Source organism: Fragaria vesca, linkage group LG6 (genome assembly GCF_000184155.1).
Source record: "Fragaria vesca subsp. vesca linkage group LG6, FraVesHawaii_1.0, whole genome shotgun sequence".
Lineage (NCBI taxonomy): Eukaryota > Viridiplantae > Streptophyta > Magnoliopsida > Rosales > Rosaceae > Fragaria > Fragaria vesca.
This window is the reverse complement of record NC_020496.1, coordinates 27,333,202-27,360,201: the sequence shown is the minus strand read 5'-3', so window position 1 is coordinate 27,360,201 and position 27,000 is coordinate 27,333,202. Positions and strand designations below refer to the sequence as shown.

Genomic DNA, 27,000 nt, shown 5'->3' with positions numbered 1-27,000 from the left:
AGAGAGAGAGAGAGAGAGAGAGAGAGAGAGAGAGAGTTATGGTAGAGCAACCAGAAACTTGGAAAGGACCAAAGAGCCTTAAAGACCAGTTTGGAAGGACAGGGACGTTAGCACAGAGGTCAGAGAGCAGAGATTGGGTGGTAACATAGAGAGCTTGAGAATTCTACAGCAGCATTGCTAGCATGCCATGTGGCACTTGGTATATTGTGCTATGTTGTGGATGTTGTAGAATGTAAATAAGGGTTGGAATTGGGTGAATGGGATTGGTTTAATTTGAGGCAAACCAAATCTACAACTTGGAGGACAATCAAATTGTGATCTGAAAATGAGTGAGGGTGATGCCACGACTGCAATTGCAGACTATATTTTATTGGACAATGATGAGGAACAAGATTGTATCATCAAAAGTTATAGACAGCTCACTTTAGAGATTGGCCCAAGTAAGGCAAAGCTTCTTTGGGATTACATGTTGGCTAGATTCTGGATGATGCCAATTGCAAATTGCACTTATCTTATCTCTATGAAAGTAAGAAATAGATATAAAAAGACAAAATTCAGCAGACAAATTTGATCACTGTAACAATAGTTTTAGTAGGAAAGTAATTATTTCACTTAAGGATGAAGCAGGTAGATTCTTGTTGAATTGCTTTACAAATTAAATACCAAACAAGCAAAGAATCAGATGAGTGCACTCCCTAAATCTTGAAGAATTAGCCCAACCATGTAGGACTTATGCCTTTAAGTTCGCTAGAAGGTCCTTGAAAATAGTACCACTCCCAACATGTACGAATTATGTTAGCATTAATTTGGAGAGCTAGTAGTTATTTGCTTAGAGGGGCTATAGAATCTAGTGCATGTACCAGTGCAATGCTTCCAACTATGGAACCATGAGGATCTACAAGTACCAGCTCATGAGGAAAGTCTTCATAAATAGTGTGTTTTTTTTCTTTGTTTTGAGATGGGTTGTGTTCATGAACTTTAAAGTCTTGCCAATTTTGTTCTGCAGAGACTAGAGCCTCCTAGCTTAGCACATGATAGGATTGCTATGAACTTGGCTATAAATTGGGTGTGAGCTATTGTCAATTTCAGTACAGTTGCAGCCAGGAGGCCTACCTTTAAATGCTGTTCTAATATCAAATTGAGTCCATAAGTTTGCTTATAGTTATAGGTGGAGGACCAAAATGCTTTTATTATTTCACACTGCAGGTCATATCTTTGGAATCTTGGACTTCACAATGAAGGACTGAGGCGAGATTACTATTTTCAGTTTGCCTTAAGTGTGAATAGGCATTGAATGGTCAACCTACAATCAATCATTTTGATGGAAGTATGTGAATTTTGTACTTTTATTGTACCGAAGTGTATTTCTACATTCTTGTAGTTGTATGTATATAGGAGCTTACAACTTAGATGTCAGATGCTAGTGTATATCTTTTACAAGTTTTCAACAGGGAAACCAGTTACAGGTCTAATCTCGGAAGCCAAGGAGCGCAACTCAGTTACTTCATCATCGTTGAGCTTCCATCCGAGTGCACCTGCAAATTCCATAGCCTGTTCTGCATTTTTGGCTCCTGGAATTGGCACAACATTGTCCTGGGCTATTAGCCAGTTTAAGGCTACCTGTCAAGAGGAACCCGGTTTCTATCAAACTTATGAAAGATGACAAATCATGTCTAGAAGACTAGAATATAAAATCTCAGGGCCTACTTCTGCGTCTTCAAAATGATTTGTTTAAATATTGATGTGTGAATAACTACATCAAGCTACTGAAAGTTGGTCTACATTTATTAAAAGCTTGTCACTTAGTGCTTATGTATTTCAGTATTTGACATTGGCGTCTGTGTGTCAAATTGCTCATGTAAGGACATTCAGGTACCTTGAGTTAATTGTTTAGTCAGGTTTCCACAGCATCAACAAAATTCAGGCTTGTATAGAGTAGTTAAAAACATGCACAAACCTGTGTAGGTGTTTTACTGTACTTTTCTCCTATTTCCTTGATTCTGTTCAGCAGTGGTTGAAGCTGCATATCACCATGATATTTTAGCTGTAAAACAGCACTGTGTAATCGACATTCAAAATGATGAATAAGTAAATATGGTTTACCTTTGTAAGAAAGTCACGAGTGTAAATTTGGCCTCGAGGGCCAGTTGGAATGTTTTCAGGTGTATACTTTCCTGTAAGAACACCTGCATACGTACAATAGTTGAAATGTCAATCTTCTCATATCTCTCACACCATGTCAAAAAGGAGTTCCTAATACCCAAAGACTAAATCTATAATCATCATACCCAGGGCAGTGCTAGATTAAGCTATACAGACTAAAGTAATCAAGTATTCACATCCTTTTGCCTCCGAACAGCTGTAAAACTGTCCAGTTAGGGGGGGAAAGGCGGACGTTTGACTTGTTTTGTAAAACTAGTAAAGTAATAACCACTTATTCACCAGTAGTTGAATTCAATACAAGTGGAACATCAAATAGATGAATTCATATATATTGCTCAGATGACTCACGTAAGAGATTTACCATGCAACATTACCACTTATCCATCAGTAGTTGAATTCAACCATAACCAAACCGATAAGAAAAGGCATTGGAATACAGAAGAGAGATAGGATGGTAGGATGGTGAAGTTTTAAGTGCCTGAATAAAGTTCTCACGGTAGAACCAGAAAAGTAATAAGATCATAGTGCTGCAGTTAAGATAACTACTTAAATGTCATAAAATCAAGCCGCTGATAGCAAAAGGTGAGCAAGCCTGTTTTTCTAACCTCAATTATTTTTTTATTCTTTTTCTCCTGAGTTTATACCTTTACTAAGTTGATATAAATAACTAAACCAGTGTCAATTTTTAAAAGCTTATGCAGAGAGGGTCTTGAATGCTGTGAACTGAGAAGAATATAACTTCTTGCCATATTGAGTGAAAATGATAATAGTAAATGCAATACAGCAAAAGTTTCACACTCCACCTTGAGCAATAGGTGAATAGGCAATCAAAGTGATTCCAAGTTCATCACAGGTAGCCTTAACTCCATTCTCCTCTGGTGCCCTGTATATGAGGCTGTAATTCACCTGGTTTGACGCTAGGGGGATACCTCTCTTTTTGAGTTTCTCGTAGGCATCACGCAATCTCTTTTCTGAAACGAAGAACTTTATGCATCATGTTCTGATCAATTATAGAGGGGCATGCAGTTCTTCTTTGCTTGCTAAAGTAAAGAAGAAAGAGACAGGATGTTTATATTGTAGAGAAAGTATATCATCGTTCGACCTGCCCACTTTTATCAATAATAAAGTGATTATACCTCTATAATTTGAGACACCAACTGCCTTCACAAGGCCTTGCTCAACAGCATCTCCAAGACCATCAAGATATCCTGAAAATTGATTTATTCCAAAGGATTAAGCCTCTTCAGATACAAAGGTGATTAACATATGTAGTTATCACCTGGACAAATAATTGTTAAATATAAAATTGATGTTACAGATGAACCACCTTCATTTCCCCACACTCCTGGCCTGAAATCAAGATACAAACTTGATTAGCTATTGTAGTTAGTGGTTACATTAGCAGAAATATATATGCTTGTAGAAAGAGCATATGAAAGTCTCGTAAAGACCTACCAATGGAGTTGATACAGTTCTACTGAAGAAAGACCAAGGCGACTGAGGGAACCCTTCAGGGCAGAGAGGACGCTCTGACGACCCAGCCTCCAAGGCAAAGCTGCAAATTTGGTTGCAACAGCAACCTCCACTTCTGGATCCTTTTCTTTCCTTTCCTTGATAAATCTGTAAGAAATTCACTGGATTTGAATGCTAATATTCTCAAAAAGCAGAAAGCAACCATGATTAGTTGCACTGTCTGCTGACTAGAGAGTTGAATGAGACAAGATCACAATCCCAGAATGTACCTTCCTAGTAAAGTTTCAGAATTTATAGCGCCAAAAGAAGCCTGCAATAGTGGAAAATGATGATTTTGATTGGATTATCCGAAGAAAATCTAGGCATCTATTTGACTGAAACAAAACAACAAACAAACTACAAGACACGATTTTCTCACCCTGGAGCCATAAACTTCAGCAGTATCAAAGAAGGTAATGCCACCATCAATGCTGGCATCAAAAGCATTCTTAGCAGCCTTCATTTTCCTATCTGCCATTCTCACAAAACATTATTGCAATCATGAGCACAATATTTCATTTCCTTCACTCAAATTTAAACAACTTAACCTAAAGTACTTGATAATCCAAACTAGAAAGCTTCCACAATCCTTGAAATTCTTCAAACATACATGGGCACTTGTTTCTAACTCGTACTGTTTGAAATTTAAATTTTAAGATTCATTGGCCAAGAAAGTTACATAAGGCCACATAAAACAACTACAACAATTACCATTTCATAAATATGAATTCCTGCAAATTTCAAATACAGCTTACTTCTTCTCATTTTCAATTTAAAGTCACTTTGGCTTTACATTGTAAACACAGGTTCTCAAAGTCAAGCTAAATTAACATAAACACTCTCTTAAATGGAAAAAGTGAACACATGAACTCTGGAAAGCTAACTTTAGCCACAATTGTACAACAATAAATCACCAATTTCAAAAGGGTATCTCAAATTTCAATCTTTTCAGTCTTTCCTATGTATAATTGAGCAACTTACCCTTCAAATAATTCTCAAAGTTTCAATCTTGTGAATCTTACATAATTGAAAATTGAGCAAACTCACCATCCCAATCGAAGTTGTTCCAATAACTGGTGTCACCCCAAGACCAAGCTCCAATCCCAAGCTTTGTCACCTTCAACTCAGAAGCCCCCAATTGCACCTTCTGTTCCTCTATGCTCACATTTTCAGAAGCAACAGCTCTTACTCTATTAACTCTCCTGTGACTAAAAATAGAAAACCCTGCACTGCTAACATGCATAGCCATCACTCCCCCAATTCTACAGAATGTCAATGGCTCTCTGAAATTGAAGAGCTTTGTGCTCAAAACTGAACCAAGAGGCTAGAAATTATAGTCCCCAGAAGTTAGGAGAGGAAGAGACAAAGGTTTGAGAAATCAAACACTAGTTGAAAATAGTAGAGATATGTGTGTTGGGCTGAGAAGAGAGAAGTTAGAAACATGAAACATGGTCCTTACGTTGTACACGTTGAACATGTAAAATGTACTTCCAGTTTCAGGCAGCGACACAGGATAACGCGGACGGCTTGATCTGCATGCGCCATTTTCATATCAAGTCACCAAAACAGAGGAGCTTTTATGTGTGAGATTGACTAAAACTGAATCTGCCGAATGCATTGGACGGAAGTGATTTAAGAACGAGTCTTGTTTGGGCCGAACGTGCAAGCCTAGAGAGAAATAAAATGAGGCCATTTCAGTTTTGGCACACCTCCTTTCTTCTTTTGTCTTGTGTTGCCCCTAACTGAAGGGGATGGTACTTGGTAAAAATGATGGCCCCTATCTTCTTTTGTCTTCTTTTGTCTTCTACATTTTCCTTGGTTAGGAAAAAAAAAAAAAAAGACAAAATGGAACTTCACTGTACAAAATAATCTCATTGTTGATCATATCATAAATAGCATGTGAGTAAGTTTTATAACACTTAACATGATATATACATATAGACGGAATGATTTAAAATGCAACTTCGTCACACAACTTCATTGTAACAACAAAAATTTGTTCATTACACCAACTAACTCAAATTACAACTAGTATTTCTTAAGTTAAATACAACCTCTTACCTATAAAGAGAAAACTAAGGTCATTAGACCAAACGGTATTATGCGTAATGAACAATTTTGTCATTGCTTAGATCATAAATATTGCTTGTGAGAGAAATTATTTGTCATTTAGAATTGTGACGGAATTTAGTACTTATGCATGCTAATGTATCATCTAGATTCCACTAATCAAACTCTTACTTTTAAATTTGATCATTGTAAATGCACATTTTTTAACCAAATATTTGGACACTGTCGATTTGACGTGCGCCTCATTAATAGTCTCATTTGATCTGCTTGTTTCATTAATTTCTATCTAATTTGGTCAATAACGTTCACCTGGTCAGTTACCGAACACAGGCCTCCAAGTTCTTCACACTCGACTTCTCCATTGAATATACATGTCCAACCTAACTACTTGCAGTAAGAAACAAGAACAACACAGATTAACAAAGACCAAGCTCAACAAGAAAAATGAACCGAATGGAAAGCTAGCTCGCTAGAGAATGAAAAAACCACCAACAGCAAAATCGATTCTTCGATCTCTCCAACCTTCTCAGGCTCTCTCAAACTCAAACTCATAGTAGCTAGCTTAGCTCGTGTTTTGAAGCGAAGGGTTTAGCAGCTCCTCATATTTATAGCACGTACTGTGAGTGATGGAGGTGGGTTAGGCTTGGATTCGAGCTTGAATCTGACCGGAAAACCGTGCTAAATTGCTATAAGTTACAGACATGGAGTCGATTTCACGAGGCCAGATCTAGAAACGCGTACGAATGCGCAAACTATTGAGTGTTTAATTATTTTTTTCTTGCACATATATTACTAGTTTACTACCATTACATGAAATATATCTGTGAGTGACTGAGTGCATTGTTTTGCTCAGTATTGGTTGTTGCTCATGAGCTTGTTTGACGGTTATGGACTAGGTGTTTAGCGAAGTTTTACATCGAGAAGAAAACCCTTCTATTCGAGAAATGAAAGAGGAGGAGTACATACAGAAACATATATATAGGACCAACCATAAATTATGGCAAGTGTAATGTATATGCATGGAGTTTAAACCCTAAACTCAACCTAATTCTGATTAATGGGGTAAGTGTCGGAACATAATAACATAAATCTACTACACAAATAGAAGGTGAAAATTTTGGACATCGAAAATTTGGTGAATCTTTTTAACATTATTGACTTTGTAGGGGAAGATAGATAGTTAACAATTCAATAATCGATCAACCTCTAAACGATCATTTTTCTTTTGGTCATAATATGCCCAACTCTCCATGGACTAAAAAGAGAGCTGAGATAGAAGAGGATAATACAACTAAGCACATACGAAGTGACTGTATTACTAGCTACAGGAGCTGCAGTACGTAGCTAGCTCATATGTATATCAATCGGGAAAACTGATCTGTAGCATATGCATATTTCATGCCAATCGGAGAACTGATCTGTAGCTATGCGGCTGGAGCAACACTGGCTGCATCATCATCGGAGTCGTCATCGTCATTTTCTTCATGAACATGGAGGAGAGAGATCGTGATTCCGGTGAAGTGATACGGATCCCGAACCCTGCTGCCATCAACCAACTTGCCAGAACTCATGATAGGACAACTCGCCATTGTTTGTTTTGAATCTATGAAGCTAGCTAGGAGATCTTCACCTTATATTTATAAGGAAATGCCGGAATTACTGATTATGCAGAGATATTTACTTTGATATGGTGTCGAAAACGAGAGCACGAAAGGGATGCATGGTGAACGGATTCACCATTCGTTTTTCGAAAAGGCAAGTAGCTGCGCTGCACATTCCATTCGTGGATGGAACAGTCCATGCACACTCCCAATCTCCAGTGTCATCTGACACGCTGGAGCTTGCATTAGAATGACTTATCTGACCAAAACATCGAAAAGAGTATATATCCATCTAGCTAATTCGAAAGAAGATTGACGTTTTGGATTCTACTTGTCTATATACCTTGTGAAACTTTCTTGCAAATTTACTGTAAAGATCTCACTCATTTCACTGTATAAAGGTATATATATATATATATATATATATATATATATATATATATAGTAGTAGAGACACAACACACAACAACGAGTGTAGTACTAATAATTAACTTACTTACTAACTACTACGTAACGTAACGTAACGTACGGTACGTTAACGTTAACGTTACGTTTAACTTAACTTAATATTACTTACTTACTTACTTACTAACTAGTTACGTACGAGTAATAAGTAGTACGTACGTAACTAACGTTACGTTCGTTACCGTACCTTAACCTTTAATTAAGTAGTAGTTAGTATTACGANAACTAAGTTAAACGTAAACCGTAACCGTACGTACGTAACGTAACGTACTATAGTTATTATATTATATACGTGTCTAGTAGTTAGTAGTAGTAGTACGTACTTACTTTACTTTACTTACGTTAACGTTTAAAGTTTTAAAACGTTTTACGTTTTACGTTTCCGGTTTTACGGGTACGGTTAACCGTTACCTTACGGTTTTAAGGTTTAGGTTAGGTTAAGTACGTAGTTAACGTTAACGTACTAACCGTAACGTACGTTACGTACGTTACTTACTTTACTTAACTTAACTTAATTAAGTTAAACGTTTAAGTTCGGTTTACGTACCGTAACCTTACGTTACGTTACGGTTACGTACGGTTCGGTTACGTCGTACTAACTACTACGTACTTACGTACGTTACCGTTACCGTTACGTTCCGTTACGTTACCTACTTCCTACGTTACTTTACGTTTACTTTACGTTACGTTAACGTTTACGTTACTTACTACTTATATAAGTAACTACTACTACTACTACTTACTACTACTAGTAAGTAATATATATATATATATATATATATATATATATATATATATATAGGTGGAAGAGCAAAACACAGACCAACAAAGCGTGATCAATAATATTCTTAACAATCTCAAGTACACGAGTACGTATACGTACTTATTACATATATCATTTCTACATATACGTGCAAATGATGCAATACAGTTGCACCTCTTAATATATTGGGATTTATAGACATATAAGAAACCTGCATACGTACATATGTATATATATATGCTGATATGATGATGAATCTTACTACTTCTGTAAAATGTTATCTTCGTGAGCTCATGTTGATGATGAAGTATCAAACACGTATGCTCTTATTCGTAACATATATAAATGTTGCACTCTATGCTGCTGGTGCTACATCATCATCGTCATCGTCGTCATCTCCATCATTTTCTGTATAGAGAAAGAGGAGAGTTGGAACTTGGTCTTCCTTCATGACCAACTTGGAGAAACAAGGTTTCATGCCACAGAAAATCACCATTAAGGAATGAATGAACAAAAGGATCGAGACCAGGGACGTAAGTATATGTTTGAGAGTAAATCAAAATGGTTCTGATTCTTAACACTCATGTCCTCCCTTATTTATAGACCATTAAATACATAACGAACCAAAAAATAACACGAAAAGAATAAGGTAACACGTAAGCTCTTTATCGGAAAACATGGTACTTAGTTATACACGTCGACCATCAATGTCGAGAGTATCTAGTAGCCATTCATGATCGTGTTAACTACGCGATAAAATCAATGTTTTGTCGGAAATACATAATCTTCAAAAATTATATTCATATATGTATAATGGAAAAGCTTTTTAAAACATATTTTGCAAACAAAAAAACAAACAAGTGAACAATTGAACAAATGCACATTAGGGATAAGGGATGCAAGATAACCTATACATTAGGGAAGAGCTCCTTCAACTAAACTCATGACAGACATTATATATACTTAGTTAGACAAACGTTCCCAAACTGATTCTTATTTCCTAATCTGTTAGATATAATATATATTTTGGTACAGCTTAATCATATTAGGAAAGCTTAGAGGAAGACAATTAATAACGATGGCTTTTCAAGGGGCCTGAGAAGGCAGAGAATCTATCTGCATGGTGTGTTATTGGGTGAAAATGAAATAAAGGGAGATCATAAATCAAGCTCCACATATTCCTCCCAAATGGAAATGAGGGCCCAGAAGTGAGTAGAACTCATGGAAGGTTGCTGCATTGCATGTTCAACACATGGAAACACCATCCATGCACGCTCTGTCGAGCTCTATTCTCACGCTCAGACACTTGTGTAATGTAATCGATGCTTTCATTGAGAACCATGCAATCAATGAATCAATCCCTTGTGCAAATCGGGATACGGTCAAATGGCAAGTGAAGTAGTTGAAAGTTCAACTTTAAAGAACTACTACGTACTTGCTAGTTTGTAAATCTCAGGTGATGTTTAAGATTTCAGAGCCGCTAGAAAATGGATCCCTAAACTTCCCTCTTATACATAAGGAGCTCAAGGCAGATGCCTCAATCAGCTACCGAAAAATACAGTCGTGATCTCCAATCAATCCGAACCATACAACAGAAAATTTGACTCCAAACAAACTTTACACCAAAATTGTGATGATTATACGGTCCTTAACAACATAACCCAACGCCTCATTATTTCTAGCTATGAGATTTAAATTGGTGTGACAAACAATGTTTTGTTTGGTTAACGAAATCCCTGAACAGAACACTAAGATTAAACAAGGTAACAAGTTTAAAAGGAGATTTAATTACGTGAAGTTTAAAGATTATGATACTGTAACATGAACAAGAATATCTAGTACTTTACAGTATCTAGGCAAGACATGTATCTTAATCATGTTTCTTTGCCTTCAGATTCCCCTTAGGGATCCTGCTGAGGACACTACTATCCAGCTTGCGATAATGATTTTGAAGCTGTCCAAAGACTGAGTACACAAAGTCATCGATCTGATCACCATATCTCTCATACAGAACTGGCAATGTATGAGCAGCAACGAAACCTAATTGTCAAAAGTTCAACACTATCAGTCAACAGTAGTGTAACAAGAATAACTAAATCACATGTTACTAGAAAATTAAAGACTTAACAAAACATAAAAGCGCATAAATAATTCCCACAAATATTCCTAGCTCAAGCATATGAAGAACAATAATAGAACTTTACAGTTGGCCTAAATAATGAGATACTAATATGCACAGCTTGGATTCATTGTGTTGAGCCTTGAGAGGAAAGAAAATGCAGGAAATTAAAAAGGAGATTATAGCGTTATGATCCCAAATATACAGCAGTTATTCTAAACCTATTGAAATGCAACAGAGTAATCGTTAATCGTGTTTATTCTAAACCTTTTCAAATGCAACAGAGTAATCAAAATTTTAATTGTTATCTCCCCCCACCCCCACCCCCCCCCCTTCCCCCTTTCCTGTTTTAACATAGTAGTAGCTCATATCTCCATAGTGAGGTAATACATCAATGAAGACGACTATAACAGAGACATTGCAAACTTTGGTCCAGAATCAAAGATTAATTCACCATTTTAAAGGTTATCCAAATTGCATTCTCATTACTTGGGTGATTGGAAACTCACCAATGTACAAAACTGTCAGAAAGTTGCACCAGCTTCCAATAACTGAAGCAGCCCACAAGCTTGCTACAACCTGGGAAATTGTCACCAGAGTTCATGACAATCTTCAAGACATTAAGTAATAGTATGACAGCATGAGGTTGTTTCAAAATACAGTACTGCTATTACCATCAAACTACTACAATTTAAAAGCCAAGAAATTGCTTGTGCAACAAAAATATGGTGGCATTTTGCTGAGAACCTAATTTACAGACCTAGCTTTGCATACCAATCATTAGACCAAATGTATATAGTTTTAATGCAAAGCCGGCGGTGAGTGCAGATGTATCTGAATCATTCACATCCAATTTAACAACTGACATGCAAATATACTTCCTCAACTTAAAAAACATTCGAACATATAAACATACCACAAGAAATTGCTTCAAATTTCCTCCACAAGCAACATCCTGAATAAACTCCAGCCCTCGATTAATTTCAGCACCAATTGAGATGGCAATGTTGACAAATAACTCCTCCGGCAGAACAAGGCGAGGTACTTTAGAAGAGGACCTACTACCAGAACAATGCAAGACCAAGATCATACAATTCAGCTCCACATAACACTAGATCACGGAACAAAGCAGAAAAGAAAAAGAAGAAGCAGCTCAAACTAAGCATTTAGAATCACCTGTTAACGAATCCTGAAAAATTTGACCAGATAAATTGAGCAAGCATACCAAGAACCAAAGCAAAACCCACAAGAGTCAAGAAATGATAATTGAGCCATTCAAAGAGCACCCAGATAAAAGTTGCACCAGTTAAAACACTAGCTGATATCTTTTTGTTTCTCCACAACAACACGTCAGCAGCTACACAAGAATTAAAACAGAAAGCTTAGTTTGTACAAGTAACAACTTTAATTGCATAAAAGCATCTCCAATGTTCTTTCATTGTTATAGTTCTTTAAATAAAAATTTATACTTCAAAATTTGTTATTATACGACATTGGAAAAAAAAAAAAAAACTGTATGAGACATATCCTACATTTTCCTCCACCCAAAAGGTGGTGGACAGGTTTTTGGCGTCCAAATAGCCGATTCAACTGAGAACTGACAGAATCTGATTTGTCGTCGCCAAAAAACGGCACAGATTTCTGTTTTGAACTATTTTCAGCTAAGCCCACAATGTTGTTCAAAAGATCCTCAGGAGTTATTTTCTCAGGCATCGTTCCTACACTTCAAAAGAAAGATTCCTGTCAAGATGTAACTCTACCTCTGCTTTCATTACAAGGTTTTTGAAAAAAGTGAACTGCCATGGACAAGTTTTTCCTCAAAATGCTTCTCACTTAAGCACACATTACCAGCAACTCGTGTACGACAAAGACAAAAAACTAATAAAACTTGTAATGAATACGCAGAAGAACAGCTGTGCAAAGCCACTTATCTCAAAACAATGTACCTCTAGATAAATGAAAAATAATAGCCACATTACTGTTCCACTGGATAATAATATGGGACTTAAAAAATGCAAGGATTGAGGATGTGCATCCCTTGACCTTTATATAAAAGTTAATAGAAAAGGCAGAAAAAGATCAATCAAAGCTATCTTGATACCCTTAGCCATCTATACTAATACCAAAAACTGTAGAACATGAAACTATTTAAAAGGAACTTGAAAAAGCAAAATTAGTAGATCACACAGCAAAAATAGCAGTCAAGATTATCTTTATTACGAGTTCCTTATTTGCTTTCTACAAGCAAAATTTCTTTGAATATTTTGAAGACTATATGAACTGTAATATAGCATGTGATCCGGGAAATCACATCGACAAATGATACACAACTGATGCCTCAAAAGAAGATCAATTTTTTTTGTTCATGACCTCCATATGTCTAACTAATCACCATGACACAGAAAGTTTGTGCTATGGGCATCTTTCCTATTGCATGCATCAGGCACAAAGCCCCTTAGTATGAGAAAATCAAAGTGCTAAGTCAGAGAAATCAAAACCTTATTGACCTATTCACTAAAGGGCTAAGCAGCACAAAGTAAGAATGCAGAAGTTTCAAGCAACACTAGGAAGAACTTGTATACAAAACTACTCGTTAAGAAGCTGAAATTTGAAAGGAACTATCTGGTATATGCTACAAAGCCACATCTCAGACTGCAGGACTGGTATAGAATATCCCAAAACTCCAAGATGAAGATGAAAGCCATTCTCTTCCTTGCATACTATAAAGAAACGATTTTGAGAAATAGAAACAAAGCAAAGTACCAACCCAGAAATTCGATTTCACTTGAAACAAAATCAACTGCTGCTCTAACAAAACCACTATTAAGACCACAATCCTATAAAGATATGATCTTGCATCCCAAAAAGACATGATTTTGAAAACTAAAAACAAACAAATTATACAAACAAGTTCCAATTCACATCAACCAAAACACATCCCAATTCCAATAACCCAAAGATTCAATTTCACTAGCAAACCAAAACTAACTACTGCTCCTACAAAACCACTACAGAACAAAGAAAAAACAAAGACCATAAATTGTACCAACTAAACAAACAACATAATCACTCTATAGTATATCCATGCATTTCATAACATTAAATTGACAAAATCCACAAGAAAACTACAACAACCAACACAATCTAAGCCCAGAACAAACCAGTTATCAGATGCAAAGAACACAAACCAGAGCCAAAGAGAAGATGGGTTTCACCGAGTTGATAAGATCAGAGCAAACAAAGGAGCAGAGGATGATGTGGTGGGTTCGTTTTGGAGATTATGTATTGTGATGAGATACCATATGGCATATAAACAACGCAATAATGCGTGCAGAAACTGAACATATGCCCCGGTTTCTTTGTAATTTAAAGTGGAGTCAAACTCAAACGGCCTCCATTTTGGATGTTGAATCCTAGTACGACATGTAGTTGGTAAGGTGCTGACAAAAATAAACAGTTAAACTGACTAGTTGTTAATTATTCTATTCATTTGATTGGCTGGTCCACTTTCACTCTTGTTATTTTTAACTGGGAAGTTTTTCTTTTCTATTACCCGCCGGCGATATAGGAGCCGCCGCCTGTTCATTACATCTTGTTTGGAAAAGTGTGAGACCCCCGTTGACCGCGTGTTCATTCACTCTTGTTTGAAAAACGGAAGTACACTGTTTGACATGGCTCATTCTCATCTTGGCTCTTCGGAGTGGCTTTCTTGTCTCTTTGTATCTCCAGCGTTTCATTTGTATCAGTCGGACCTCGTAGTTTCTTGTTTAAATTCCGATGTTGTTCTTTTAATCATTCAAAAGAAGGAAATACTTCTTTCGACACTTCCTATTCGCTCCGGGGAAGTCACACACTAGGGTTTTGTGGGGTTTTTTTTTTCCCCTCCCTCTCGTCAGGCTGCGCCGCGCGTTGGTGTCGGTCTCTGACCGTGCCCGCGTCTGATGGGTGTGGCCGGACGGGATTTTCCGGTCGATTGACGAAGCCAGAGATCAGAGGAAGGGGTCGGTGATCTTGTTCAAGTTTTCTCGATGAGTCGACGATTGCACCAAGGAGGTTTTTGGGGGCGGCCATGGTTTGATCGAGTCAAGGATCCTTGTAGATTAAGCGGCGGCTTCCGGCGATCGAAGAGTCAGTGGTACTCGATGGTTTAAGTTGGTATGGATTCGTGGCTAGAACGGAAGGAGGTCGGAGGCGACTTGGAGGTTCCAGGTTCGGCTCTGTTCTAGGGTTTGTGTGGATGTCTCTCCGGTAGCGGTACATGCTAGTGATGGTGTGGCAAGGGTCGATGTTGGTGGTTACAGTTTGGCCATGGTGGGTGGTGCGGGAGGGAAGACGAATGAGTTGTTGTTCCAGTCTTTTGGGTCAGGGTTGTGTTAATGGGCTGGAGTGGGTTGTGGAATGGGCCTGGAATTTAGGTAGGCCTCTGGGTCTTTTTTCTCTGTTTTTAGTTGTTTATTGTCATCCTCTCTCTTTGTGCGTAGGGTTTAGGTTTTGGTAGGTTGGTGTCGCCCTCTTCTCTTTGAATGTAGGGTTAGGTTTTTGATAGGTTGGTTGTCGGGGTCATGTCGTTGGTGTGCCATGGTTTTGTGTCGTTTCAGAGACTATTTTAACGTCGTATTTAATTTTTGTTGTTAATGTAATGGGGAGATTACAGGTGCATATATGATGATAATTTTGTTATATAGTATTTGAATGGATTGTTTCTTCTTGAGGTTGACTGTGAGGATGTATCAAGACTTTTGGATTAAGTTAGGTTACGGTTAAACCCTTTTCAGTTCTTGTCAACTGTAATCGCTGGTCGTAACGTTAGATTTTATATATATAAACGTTTCCTCAAAAAAAAAAAAATTTCAAAAGAAGATATCATAAGGTTAACAATGTTTTTTATATTGTAACGTGGTAGTTTTTTGAGATGTGGAGGTCTCAATAGCCGCTCTCTTATTATAATAACTTTTATCTAGTTTTGGTTGATAATATTTCGCCCTAATTTCTTGATTCTCATGATGGAATGTGATTTGACCTTTTTTATTTGGTTTGTGAAACCCTAACTATAGCCTCTGAGCACAATAATTTTCACACCATTTTGAAAAGAAATTAAAGTTCAAAAGTTCTTGCGGTTATTCAAGCTGCGATATTATTTTTTGTAAATGGATGTCTTTTGTAGATCTGTACTGATAAAAAATTTCCTGCTTAAATTTTGTTTCAGTTCAACTGCTGTAGCCGTTGAGTTGGAAATGAACTCGGATCTTCAAATAAGGATCTTGATCTGATTTACCGGACACAGCAGCTGAACACTGATCAAGGGACATAAAGACGAACCCTGAGGGAGCATTTGAATCTTGCTTGATCATATGCACCTGAGCGGTAAAACTGGGGGATATAGCGGGAATTCTCGCAGATGAAAGTTCCCAATATGAACCCTATAGTTTGTTTTGAAAGGCACCCTGATCAGCATTTGAACCTCGATCACCTCTGCGATCGAGCTAGGGGAATGCCAATAGGAATTGTTGCAAATCAGAAACGAACGCTTCGTTCGTTTTATACGATTTTTTTTTTGTTTCTTCAAATTTAGAGTGCGAGAATGCCAAAGTTCTACCACATTATTTGTTGTTTAGATATTGTAATTGAAAGTTATCTCATTCCAACAACGTTGTTGTTATGATATTGATGTAATCCTGTAGCTCGTTGAATAGAAACAATCTTGCTTGTGTATCAATATTCTGTTCTAATATATATGAATGTCAAACAGGTCCAGGCCTGGTGAAAAGAATAATCTTTCTTCTTTGATTTTGTACATGCTTTTATTTCATGTAGATTCATGAATAACTTGGGTGGCCGGATTGGATGATTGAGCAGCGAGGTTGGATGTGGTGTCGTGCTCTTGAAGACAACATGTAACTTCTAATATCAACTCGTATGTGATGATGAGGTCCATAAAATATACGTTTTCCGATACAGCTCTGTGTTCTTGAGCATAATTTGAGGTTTAATTTGGTTTGGGATCTTCACCAAGTACATAGGTTCCCTCATAAAGGCTAAAGCATACAACATATTAAAAGAAAAGTAAAAAAAAAAAAAATATACAACTAATTAAGTTTCCCAGCTACAACTGGAACAGCTCTAATGCGTTCTTCAGACTAACCATTTGACTATTTATGTTGCTTCATATTTCACAGCTTGTATATGGAAGTCTTTTAAGGTTCTGATTTCATGACCTCTTTTGCTTCTGCTCTTTTTTCTCCTACCTTTTGCTCTCAAGTCTCTAGTGTCCTTTAGCAGTCAAGCACTTAAGCTTGCATACATATGATGCCTTGGCCGGTGCAAATTGAAATTGGCCTAGGACCTTTTTGATGTCTTCATTAGTCTCTACTACTAACGTGATCATATCTGCAAACTGACAGAATTTTGGTTGGGAGGATGGTGATAGATATATGTGCTGAATTGCTGATCATATATATAATGCCTTCATAGGAAAATGTATGTGAAAGGAAAACTTTCCTACTCCTTTATATGTCATATATGGAGCTCATGTCGAGCTGTGAAGCCTTAGGACTGATCGAGGGTCTTGTAGTCCTAGAGAGTTGCCGTGTAACACCAGAAAGTGAGAAAATGTATTCACTGATCCTCCTCTCAGTCCTCTGAAACTAGTTAAAGATGATTTCGTTGGAACCTTAAATAGGATAAAATTATACGAGATAAAACTCCAAATAGAGAGAAAAACAAACAACCTAATAATTCACCTAATGTGATTGTCAGTTAAAATTTACATTCAATTGGCTTAGCCCTCCGTAACTAGAAGGGTCCATATTACCTTCCCCAGCTTCAAGTTTCAACATGATCAAAACAAAGCCACACACCCAATGACACTGAAATGAAATGAGAAGAAAAGGCCACAGTGACAAATGTCCCACTCCAACAAGCTCATGACTCTGGAATGTCGCCACGTGGCACTAATAACCAATGAGAGCCCCTACAACCTTATCCCACATCAAAATCCAATCCTCCAAATCATCCACTCCCCTGATCCAAATATCCCCAAAAATTAAACCAACCATTTCCCTTCACATATCACACAGACCAACATATCCAAAACCCCATTTTTCCTTAGCTCACATCACATTTGTACACACACCACAGCCATCACAAAGTGGGAGCTTACTAGAGACTAGTAATGGCCTCAACTGCATGCTTTTTGCACCACCATGCACTCACTACTTCCACTGCCGCTAGGTCTTCCTCGTCCCAGCGCCAAGTGGTGAGCATCAAGCCTAACCAGGTTGTGATCTGCAGGGCTCAGAAGCAGTCTGTCCAGGAGGAAGACGGCGGCGCTATCTCTCGCCGTTTGGCTCTTACCCTCCTCATTGGTGGCGCTGCCCTTAGCACCAAGGTTGCACCTGCTGATGCTGCCTACGGTGAATCTGGTATAGCATACACTTCTGTATATATTTCCTTGATTTTAAGACCAGAAGTTTTGCTTGGTCTCTAATCATATGCTTGCAAGTGCTTCTGTAGGAAGCACTTTTACTTTGTTTGATGATCCTAGCTAAGTGTTACCAGTGCACCTACTTGGGGAAGCCACTATTAGTTGTTGATATAAAACAAGCTTCTATGACCTAGCTTTTCTTGCTAAACTTTGTGGAAAACGATTTTGATTATCTGAAAGCACTTCGTCAATTCATAAGTATATGATATACCAAATAATGGATTTGAGTAATAAGGGGTAAATGAATGCGTGCAGCCAATATTTTCGGAAAGCCGAAGACGTCAACAGATTTCTTGCCATATGCTGGAGAAGGGTTCAAGGTGTCTATCCCTGCAAAGTGGAACCCCAGCAAAGAGGTGGAGTTCCCTGGTCAAGTTCTGAGATACGAGGACAACTTCGATGTTACCAGCAACTTGACTGTCACAATTAACCCAACTGACAAGAAGTCCATCACCGACTTTGGTAGCCCTGAACAATTCCTCACCCAGGTATGCTAGCTTCTTCTTGTCAATAAGACAATGCAGTCCATACTTGATATGCAGATCTCTTAACGTACTGCCATTGTTTTCTAGGTGGACTATTTGCTAGGCAAACAAGCCTACTTCGGAAAGACTGATTCTGAGGTAATGTGCTTTGTTCCTCTAATCCCACTTAGGGTTACCAAACTCTTTGTTGCAGAATATCCTTAAACATGACATCTCATCAAACTCTGCTGAGTTCTTATGGAATATGACTTTGAAATGTGTAGGGAGGTTTCGACTCGGGTGCTGTGGCCACAGCCAACATATTGGAATCTTCAACCCAAACAATTGATGGCAAACCATACTACTTCATCTCTGTGTTAACAAGGACAGCTGATGGAGATGAAGGTGGTAAGCACCAACTGATCACTGCCACCGTGAAGGACGGCAAGCTTTACATCTGCAAGGCCCAAGCTGGAGACAAGAGGTGGTTCAAGGGAGCAAAGAAGTTCGTCGAGAACAGTGTAACCTCTTTCAGTGTTGCCTAAATAAGAATCTAAAGAGGGTTTGTATATGTAAATCACCTTGTTTAAGACTGATGAAGATTTGTGTCGAGCTCTCTAGTCTTTTTCTTTTTACTTTTTTCTCCCAAATGTTTCAGAGTTGGTTATGATTGAGGGAAATGGTTGGAGTAGCCTTCAGCAAATTGAAAACATTTTATGGTATAAAGAACCCTTTTGAAATGAGTTTTTCCATCTCAGTGATCTCACTGTCTAATACTTGCTAAAGTAGAGAGGATCTAACTGACCTGCACTGTTTACCAATTCCAAGCAAATGGTTTCTCCAACAGTCAGCTTGCTTAGTTTATACTTAGTTGGGACGAGGTATGCTTAAATGTCCACATAACACCTCTGTATAAACCCCAAAATTCAAACTGTTGAAGGTTTTGTTCCGGCTTATCAATGTGAAGCCAACACTCAGACCAAGGGTTCCCTCAAATTGGTGCATCTTCTTCTAGCGCTTATGGCAGAGAAGTTAGGCAGCTTGTAAAAGATCAAAAACTCGGAAACTGATTAAAATCTAGGGTTTGCTGTAAGGTACCCACACTCTAAGGTTTGCCATACTTTTACCCGTCAATATATATTGATAACACTAATACCAGCTAGAAAAGCCTCCTATTACACAGAGAATCTAAGGAGCTCCAGGCAATTATTCCTGAACGTTCTTTGAGAATCCCTAATTAAATAGCCAACTAGAGTGTACCTAACTATCATGTGAAGGCTTAATTGAACATGAAAAACAAGCAATGACTAAGCAGTCATAGCTTAGCATAGCTATTATATAAACCATATTATCTAAAACTCAGCACGTTCAATTGAGGTTGCCTCTCCATGTATATATTGAGTACGGAAAAAAAAGATGCAAAATTTTTTATGCACTAGTAGCATGCTAACTAAGAACTTGCAACCAATAGGCCAAGCCACCTTTCTCATGCACAAAAACTCAAATGCAGCACTTAAAGAAAAGAAATAAGTACTGAAAATGAAATAGTAGATTTATTATATAGTGTGTTACTTGCTGCACAATCCACATGCTTGTTTGACATGAATGTCTGATTTTGTCAATGATAAAGTATTTACACAAATGCAATGGTCAGAGAAAGAAATTATAACCAGCGCGCGGTTCGCTTTCCATGTCTTTTTCAACTTCCCCCATTGCAACAATGGATGCCATTGCTGTGTGCATCCTTGTGTTTTACTTTTAACTCATTTAGTCCCCATATTCGAATTGTACGGTCATCACTAGCTGAGGCCAACATGTGTGGGTTTTTTGGATTCCAGCTGACAGAATTAACAGCTCCGGAATGCCCTGGCAATACTTCTATTAGCTCCCCTGAGCATCTATGCCATACATAAACCTGCAGGGTGAAACACATTTGTTAGCACACCAAAAGAAAAGGACAAGTCAATGTTCACATATTCTTTTTGTTCAACAGAAAAGCTAATCTAAACAAGTCTGCTTCTCCAGTGATGCCACTTAATGCAGTTTCATCAGGTTGACTTCACCGTACAGTAACGGTCTGTAATATCATAACATCCAGCAAACCCATGAATGTGTGTATTAAAAAAAAAAAAAAGACAACAAAAAGTAGTGTTCATTTAAAAATAAAAATACACATTTTTTGTTTTAGGTTAACCTCTATACTTCTTGACACCATGTACCTAAGGGATTAAGCTACTCCGGGCACTTGCTCATGTGGCAGGAGAGTTTTATAAAACAAAGCCCTAGAGAATGAACATACAGAAGTTCATAATAAGCTACCTATCTGCCTACCTCACAAATTCTTTACGACATTAAACCAATAATCAATCTCTCATCATTTCATTTCATTTCTCTGACAGTGTTAAGGGAATGATCCCAGCAACATATTGGAGACATATACAAGAAACGTGATATAATTGATAGTGTGTGCGTGTATATATATGTAACACTTGTGTGAGTAATGGCTGCCTCCTACATGATCTCTCTCCAGAAATAAACATTGTGCTTAATCATCAAAGATAGATACAAACTTTATACTTAATGAACAGAAACAAAGGCAAAAGAATGTGAATATCACCAAATTAATGCTTTAACTTTGCTCCTGCAATTTGCTTTGCAAACAAGCAAAAGATCTTAGAAGGATGCAACTAAATTCTTTACCTGTGAGTCCTCACTACCACTAGCAATGAAAGCTTCTTCAAGTCCACCAAAACAAGACCTGATGACAAATCGGGTGCGTTTGTGACCTTGGTACTTGGCAACAAGCTTGACTTCACCTGCTATGCTCCACAGATGAATTTCTTGGTTCAAAAGATTAACCAACAATAACTTATCATCGCTTGAAAGAGAAAAAGAAGTTATAGGTTTATCCTCTTCAAGTAGTATGTCAACTTTGGCTTCCCTGTCAAGTAGCAATATAGCATTTTCTCTGCAAGTACTTAATATTTTCTTTCCATCACTAGTTATTTCCAAATCAGAGATTTTTGAAGTTCGCTGCCCTTTCCAACACTCTACCTCTTTCCCTTCTAACTCCCACGTGCAGATACTCTTGTCAGTGACACCAGAGAATATCCATTTCCCATCTGGAAACCATCCACACGACAATAGACCAAGGCCAGGTTTTTCATAAACATGGAGGCATTCACCAGTAAAGACATCCCAACGCCTAACAACCTCCTCCACTCCACAAGTGAGGAGCTGACGGTCATCAGGACTCCATGAAACAGAGCAAACCGGTTTATGGTGACCGACTAGCCTATGCTTTAACGACACCCAGCCATTCACATCAACCTACACAATATGAAATTGGAGGGTATAAGCTTCTTTAGACAATAGGATAAAGTTAGAAGACAACAAGAATGGCATCATTTCAAATAAGAATTATACTCTGTAATGTTTTGTATTGCAATAATATAATAATAGGCAAAATAAGCCCAATGTTTACCCGGGATGCACATGGGATTCTCATTTCCAAACCGGCTTGTAGATAGCTTTGAGCCGGGATTTGAGTTCTCATAAAAATTGGGCATCCAAGGTCAGCCCAATCAAAAGTAATACAACAATTTTGAAATCCTTGTTATTATCTTAGATCTGTATGCATGAATTTTCATTTTATTTTTGCTTTCAGTTTGATGATGCATTTCTTTCAAATATTTCCAACCTCAAATATGCTCCCATCCAACATGGGGCTATGTGGGCCATGATTAAACAAATATATAAGAAAATTATGATAGCTGATACCGAAATAGCAAAAGAGAATAGCAACAGTTGAAACAGAGATGGAACGCAGGATTGGAGTGCTGAACGTACCCGTGAAGAAATAATTGAAAGAAATAAAAACAATTTTAATAGAGATCATCTACACAATATGCACTCATCTATACATTGACAGAGATTTGTTTTGTTCCGGAATAGAAATCAAACTTAAGCCACTGAGTAACGAATTAATAATAAGAGGAGGACAGTAGGCACAAGACCAAGATAGCTCCACAATGTATTAGTGCATTAGTGTTACCTCCCATATAATAGCTGATTTATCACTTGACGATGAAGCCAAGAACTTCCCATTGTGTGAAAATTGAACAAACCAGACTTCATCACTGTGGTCTTGTAATACCTGCAAACAAAAATGTGACAAGACAGATTTAGAAAGTAGGTGAAACTAATAGCTAAGAACCAAAGAGCAGTCCAAACAAGCGTAAAAACCTATTTACAACAAAAAGCATAATAGAGAGTGGTCTAGTACAGTATGTTTGAGAGAGAGAGAGAGAGAGAGAGAGAGAGAGAGAGAGAGAGAGAGTGGCAATCTTCGTTGACAAGACATATTTATGGACAAACCATAGACATGAAACGATAAGATGATTACTTCAGCTGGGAAGAATGTAGACTGACACAAAGGGTCAAGTTAGTTAAATGTATCAGACCTTGGGAGCAAATTATTAAGATGGAAGATGTATTAAACAAGGATGCCTGAAAACGCATTGCCATTCTCAATGCACCTATCACAAATATCTGAATAGTACTACTGATAAGAGCAGCTAATATCCCTTTCAGAATAAAGAAAATAAAAAAAAGAGCACCTAATTTAACAATAACAGAACCATGACCCTTGAAAAAAATTGAGCATTTCCAATTGCAAAAGGATAAGATACAAAGATACAATGTCAGCAATTCCATGACTTCCATGTTCTATCGAAATTTGGACACTTTTGAGTTGTAGCTGAGCCACATTGTAGTTTGACTCATTTCAGGTTAAGATCATCTACATTCTATGTTTCTAACCCCCAAATCCGAAGGAGGGGGAACACAAAACCACTTATGGCATCATGGTGACACCAGCTATAGGCTGTCCACGCTACCTAACAATATGCCACATTATTATTGCATAAAATCATCTAAGGAATCATTGCTTGCAAATACAAGTACAGTAACTAGATGAATGCACGATACAGTTTATTCTACAACATGGAGAAAATCAACTTGGATAATCTGCGCAACCGCACCTAAGAGCTTATGACATTCATTTTTATCAAAGAAAAGCTATCAAGTTGCACATGTCCAATCTGGTCAGTAAAGATGTGCAACTCTCTGAGATGAATGGATTTTACTGACAAACTAATTACCCTATATTTGGGTTCTGAAACTTCTCTAGTTACTGATCCTATATATACTCTAAATTTTTCAATCATCCCCCTAATTAACAGGGATAACCCCAATCCTCCTCGAAGAACACGGCAGACTGTACCATATCCTTGTCTCTAATATAAAACCTATCTTCCAATGGCATTTTGCCAAAATCACAAGTGCTCCGTCTCACATCAAACAAAAGCAAAAGCGAGTGGTAATTGGTTGAACAATTGGTTTCAAACTTGCAATAGTCTCATATTAAACCCTGGTTTCACAGTTTGCAAGTGTGCTAAAAAGAAAACAAACAAGTTTACACTTGGTCTTGTTTACCAAATGTTCAAGGACGTTGATGGTGCTTCTTCTTGTGCAGATCTGTCTAGCAATTCTATTCATGGTCTATAAAATGTAAGAACAATTACAAACCAATAAGCATCTTTCCTCATACAGCACTAGTCTCTCCTATTAAGGAACATAAAGTATGATGAACCAAGACTGGAAAATCATCTAACTTACCCAGGACTGATACTACTTAATTGAGATAACTCATATCATAATCAATCAGGACAAAGACTATCCTATTTCCCCCAAAAAGTGAACCCAATATGTAAATAAGCTTTATCTTATATAAGATAAACTAAGACTAACCTGCACTGTTCGAGAAGGAATCTGATCTCTCCCACACCGATGATCGGTGTACAAAGACATGTCCTCGTTCAAAGAGTTGTGAAAGATGCAAGTATCACGCTGCAAGACGAGGGCTTGTTCAACTAAATGTTCCAACCTTCTTTCAAGTATCATAACAGTTGGGGGGAGCAGCTTCTGTAATTCCTCCAATAACTTTGGCCGAGACTTGGCCCTCACAGTGCTTTGACCAGGGGACCCAACAAATGAAGGAGAAACTATGCACGATGAAAGCTCATGAACTCTGCTAGCATTTATGCAAAGAGGTGCAATCTCAGTCCTCAATGTCTTTAATGCATCCATGTCCTTTTTCTCATCTAGAAGTTCAAGAAACTTCTGCTCCAATATCAGAAAGGAAGCAGATTTAGCGATATTTTCATCTGATAGACCAATTTTCTGCAATGTGACAACACTTTCATCCCAATTTCCGTTGAGAATTTGCTCCATAAATAGATTTACCACAGGAGAGTGCAAAGGTATTCCGGACTCTTCCTCCAGACGAGCACCACTTTTGTTATAGCCAAGAGAATATAGTGCCTTTGCTATTAGTCGAACAAACTCAACTCTCTTAATAACACCTTTTGAACCAACAACCTCTTCGTCCCCTTGGGATGTTAGGGGCCGAGCCATCAAGTCTCTTGAAGAGCCAGCTACAGGCTCTGTATAAGATGAACCGTTGGAAAGGCCTCTCAAGTCTCCAGGGGATACTTTCATGCGTTTTGAGGCTGGTTCTTCATCCCCCACACCTCCCATGAAATGTGCACCTCAGCCCATATATTATTACAATGAAAGAAACCAAGACAGATTTTCCCAAGGGCCTCCAGTCGGTCACAAGAAAAAATTCCTGAATAATATAGTAGGAGAAGAGTAAGTTTCTGGAGTTCAATCTATGAAATAAAACTCTATGTTAAATTTGATCATAACAAACAGAAAAACAGAAGCTACTAAAACCATGCTCTTAAAAGCTGTAAGCCAAATCCTAAACCCTAACGACACATATATTCAATATTCAATGATAGTATGTTATATCTATAGATACATCAAGACAAGTTTGGATTAGTCTTTACAACTTGTATGTTACACATAGTTGGGACCAAAGAATAGAATTCCACTATTTAGAATCACCAATTGAGAGTTAAAAAAGTTCATACCAAATCTTCCAGGATTATGGTACAAGAAAAAGGGCATTAATATCGACAAAGGAACAATTTCAGTTGTACATGATGGCAATCCGAAATAATTTCACACAAAAGTACCATCTTTAATAGGCATCAAAAGTAATGAAACTTCATAGCACATCAAAAGTAATCAGAAAATGAAGTTGAGAACCAGTATAGTTTCTCTTCACTTTTCACCACAAGTGGCAAGAAAACTATCATTCCAACAAGTCAATCCATTAAACTGTCGAAAGATAGAGCAAATGTACAGCTAATGAAATGATCCACATTCAATATTATTGGCACGCTGCATCATGAGAGCTTAATAAGAACACAATAAACTAGTGATTTGACCACTAAGGAAACAGCATCAGTCCATATCCAGACCATAAAAGATATGATTTTGACATTATAAACAAATCCTCGGCGATAAACCCATATCAGAGACAATCAAAACTTGGCAATCCAACTATACTAAGAAACAGAAAACAAATCAAAACAGAAAAAACAACACAAGATAAGGACGGTCATGAACACATACACCGATTCTCAATCAACACCAAACCAAAAACCCAGAACAAGAACATTCATATACAAATGACACCCAACAAACAGCACAACAGCAATCATAAGATTAGCCCAAATTTAGAGATTAACAAACTGAAAAGCATAAATCGTCAATACCCAGAAAGCGATTTCAGTCTGGAACCGAATCCGATCAACAACCCAGCACAGCAACAGGTTTAGGATTCAACAATCAATAATGGGTATTGAGAACCAAAGCATCTGAAACAAGAACTAGCTTTTTCACCTCTGTCGGCACATTAAAAGTAAATATAGGTAGGCAGAGCACCGGATTGAGGTGATAATATAAGAGAGAAAGGAAATGAAAAAAGAAAGAAAAAAAAATACAGAGGAAAATGAAATTGCAGATTGCAAATTGCAAATTGACAATAGAATGCCCCAGTGAGTTGTGGATTTGAGGGGAAAGGGTATACGGTATTATTTTCTCAAGAGGAAATGAAATAATGAATAAAGTATCTGGTGCCTTTGTCGTATAACACACACTCAGAGTTTCCTCTTTTGCGTGGAGGAAACCAACTCGATGAGGTTATATATAGAGAGAGATGAGTCTTCACTCCAACTTGCCACAACCTTCACAACCTTCACAGCCTTCACATGGGGAAAGCCTAGAGATTTACACAGAGTTCACATTTGGGCCAATGTTAGGGAACTGCACTGAGTTGGGCTAGGTAGAGGTTGTATGTCCTAGTGACCTAGTCCATTGCTCCTGTAAGAGAAAGCATTTTCACGTTTACTACTGTGGAAAAACAACATAATATAAGACTAACGGGG

At 37.7% G+C, this 27,000-nt stretch overlaps 4 protein-coding genes across 4 annotated transcripts; 1 reads left to right on the top strand and 3 right to left on the bottom strand.

The window, feature by feature from the left end:
• Positions 1–1,417: 1,417 nt before the first annotated feature.
• Positions 1,418–5,152, bottom strand: LOC101292815 (uncharacterized oxidoreductase At1g06690, chloroplastic-like). Its single transcript, XM_004303852.1, has 10 exons — positions 4,723–5,152; positions 4,055–4,146; positions 3,906–3,946; positions 3,619–3,783; positions 3,491–3,513; positions 3,300–3,371; positions 2,967–3,134; positions 2,104–2,186; positions 1,958–2,020; positions 1,418–1,620 (listed from the first exon to the last, which is right to left on the bottom strand). Exons 1-10 carry the CDS (start codon positions 4,922–4,924, stop codon positions 1,435–1,437), a joined length of 1,095 nt encoding a protein of 364 aa, XP_004303900.1. The 5' UTR covers positions 4,925–5,152; the 3' UTR covers positions 1,418–1,434.
• Positions 5,153–10,321: 5,169 nt separating this feature from the next.
• On the bottom strand, positions 10,322–13,918 carry LOC101293699 (reticulon-like protein B8-like). Its single transcript, XM_004303855.1, has 7 exons — positions 13,882–13,918; positions 12,226–12,411; positions 11,997–12,050; positions 11,870–11,882; positions 11,610–11,751; positions 11,203–11,272; positions 10,322–10,614 (listed from the first exon to the last, which is right to left on the bottom strand). The coding sequence occupies exons 2-7, from the start codon at positions 12,404–12,406 to the stop codon at positions 10,445–10,447; spliced, it is 630 nt and encodes a 209-aa protein (XP_004303903.1). The 5' UTR covers positions 12,407–12,411; positions 13,882–13,918; the 3' UTR covers positions 10,322–10,444.
• A 3,811-nt stretch (positions 13,919–17,729) lies between these two features.
• On the top strand, positions 17,730–19,389 carry LOC101293410 (oxygen-evolving enhancer protein 2, chloroplastic-like). Its single transcript, XM_004303854.1, has 4 exons — positions 17,730–18,114; positions 18,432–18,664; positions 18,749–18,799; positions 18,925–19,389. Exons 1-4 carry the CDS (start codon positions 17,865–17,867, stop codon positions 19,183–19,185), a joined length of 795 nt encoding a protein of 264 aa, XP_004303902.1. The 5' UTR covers positions 17,730–17,864; the 3' UTR covers positions 19,186–19,389.
• Positions 19,390–20,168: 779 nt separating this feature from the next.
• LOC101292523 (WD repeat-containing protein 26-like) lies at positions 20,169–26,733 on the bottom strand. Its single transcript, XM_004303851.1, has 5 exons — positions 26,329–26,733; positions 24,452–25,331; positions 22,695–22,796; positions 21,341–21,970; positions 20,169–20,555 (listed from the first exon to the last, which is right to left on the bottom strand). Exons 2-5 carry the CDS (start codon positions 25,238–25,240, stop codon positions 20,340–20,342), a joined length of 1,737 nt encoding a protein of 578 aa, XP_004303899.1. The 5' UTR covers positions 25,241–25,331; positions 26,329–26,733; the 3' UTR covers positions 20,169–20,339.
• Between the last annotated feature and the right edge of the window lie 267 nt (positions 26,734–27,000).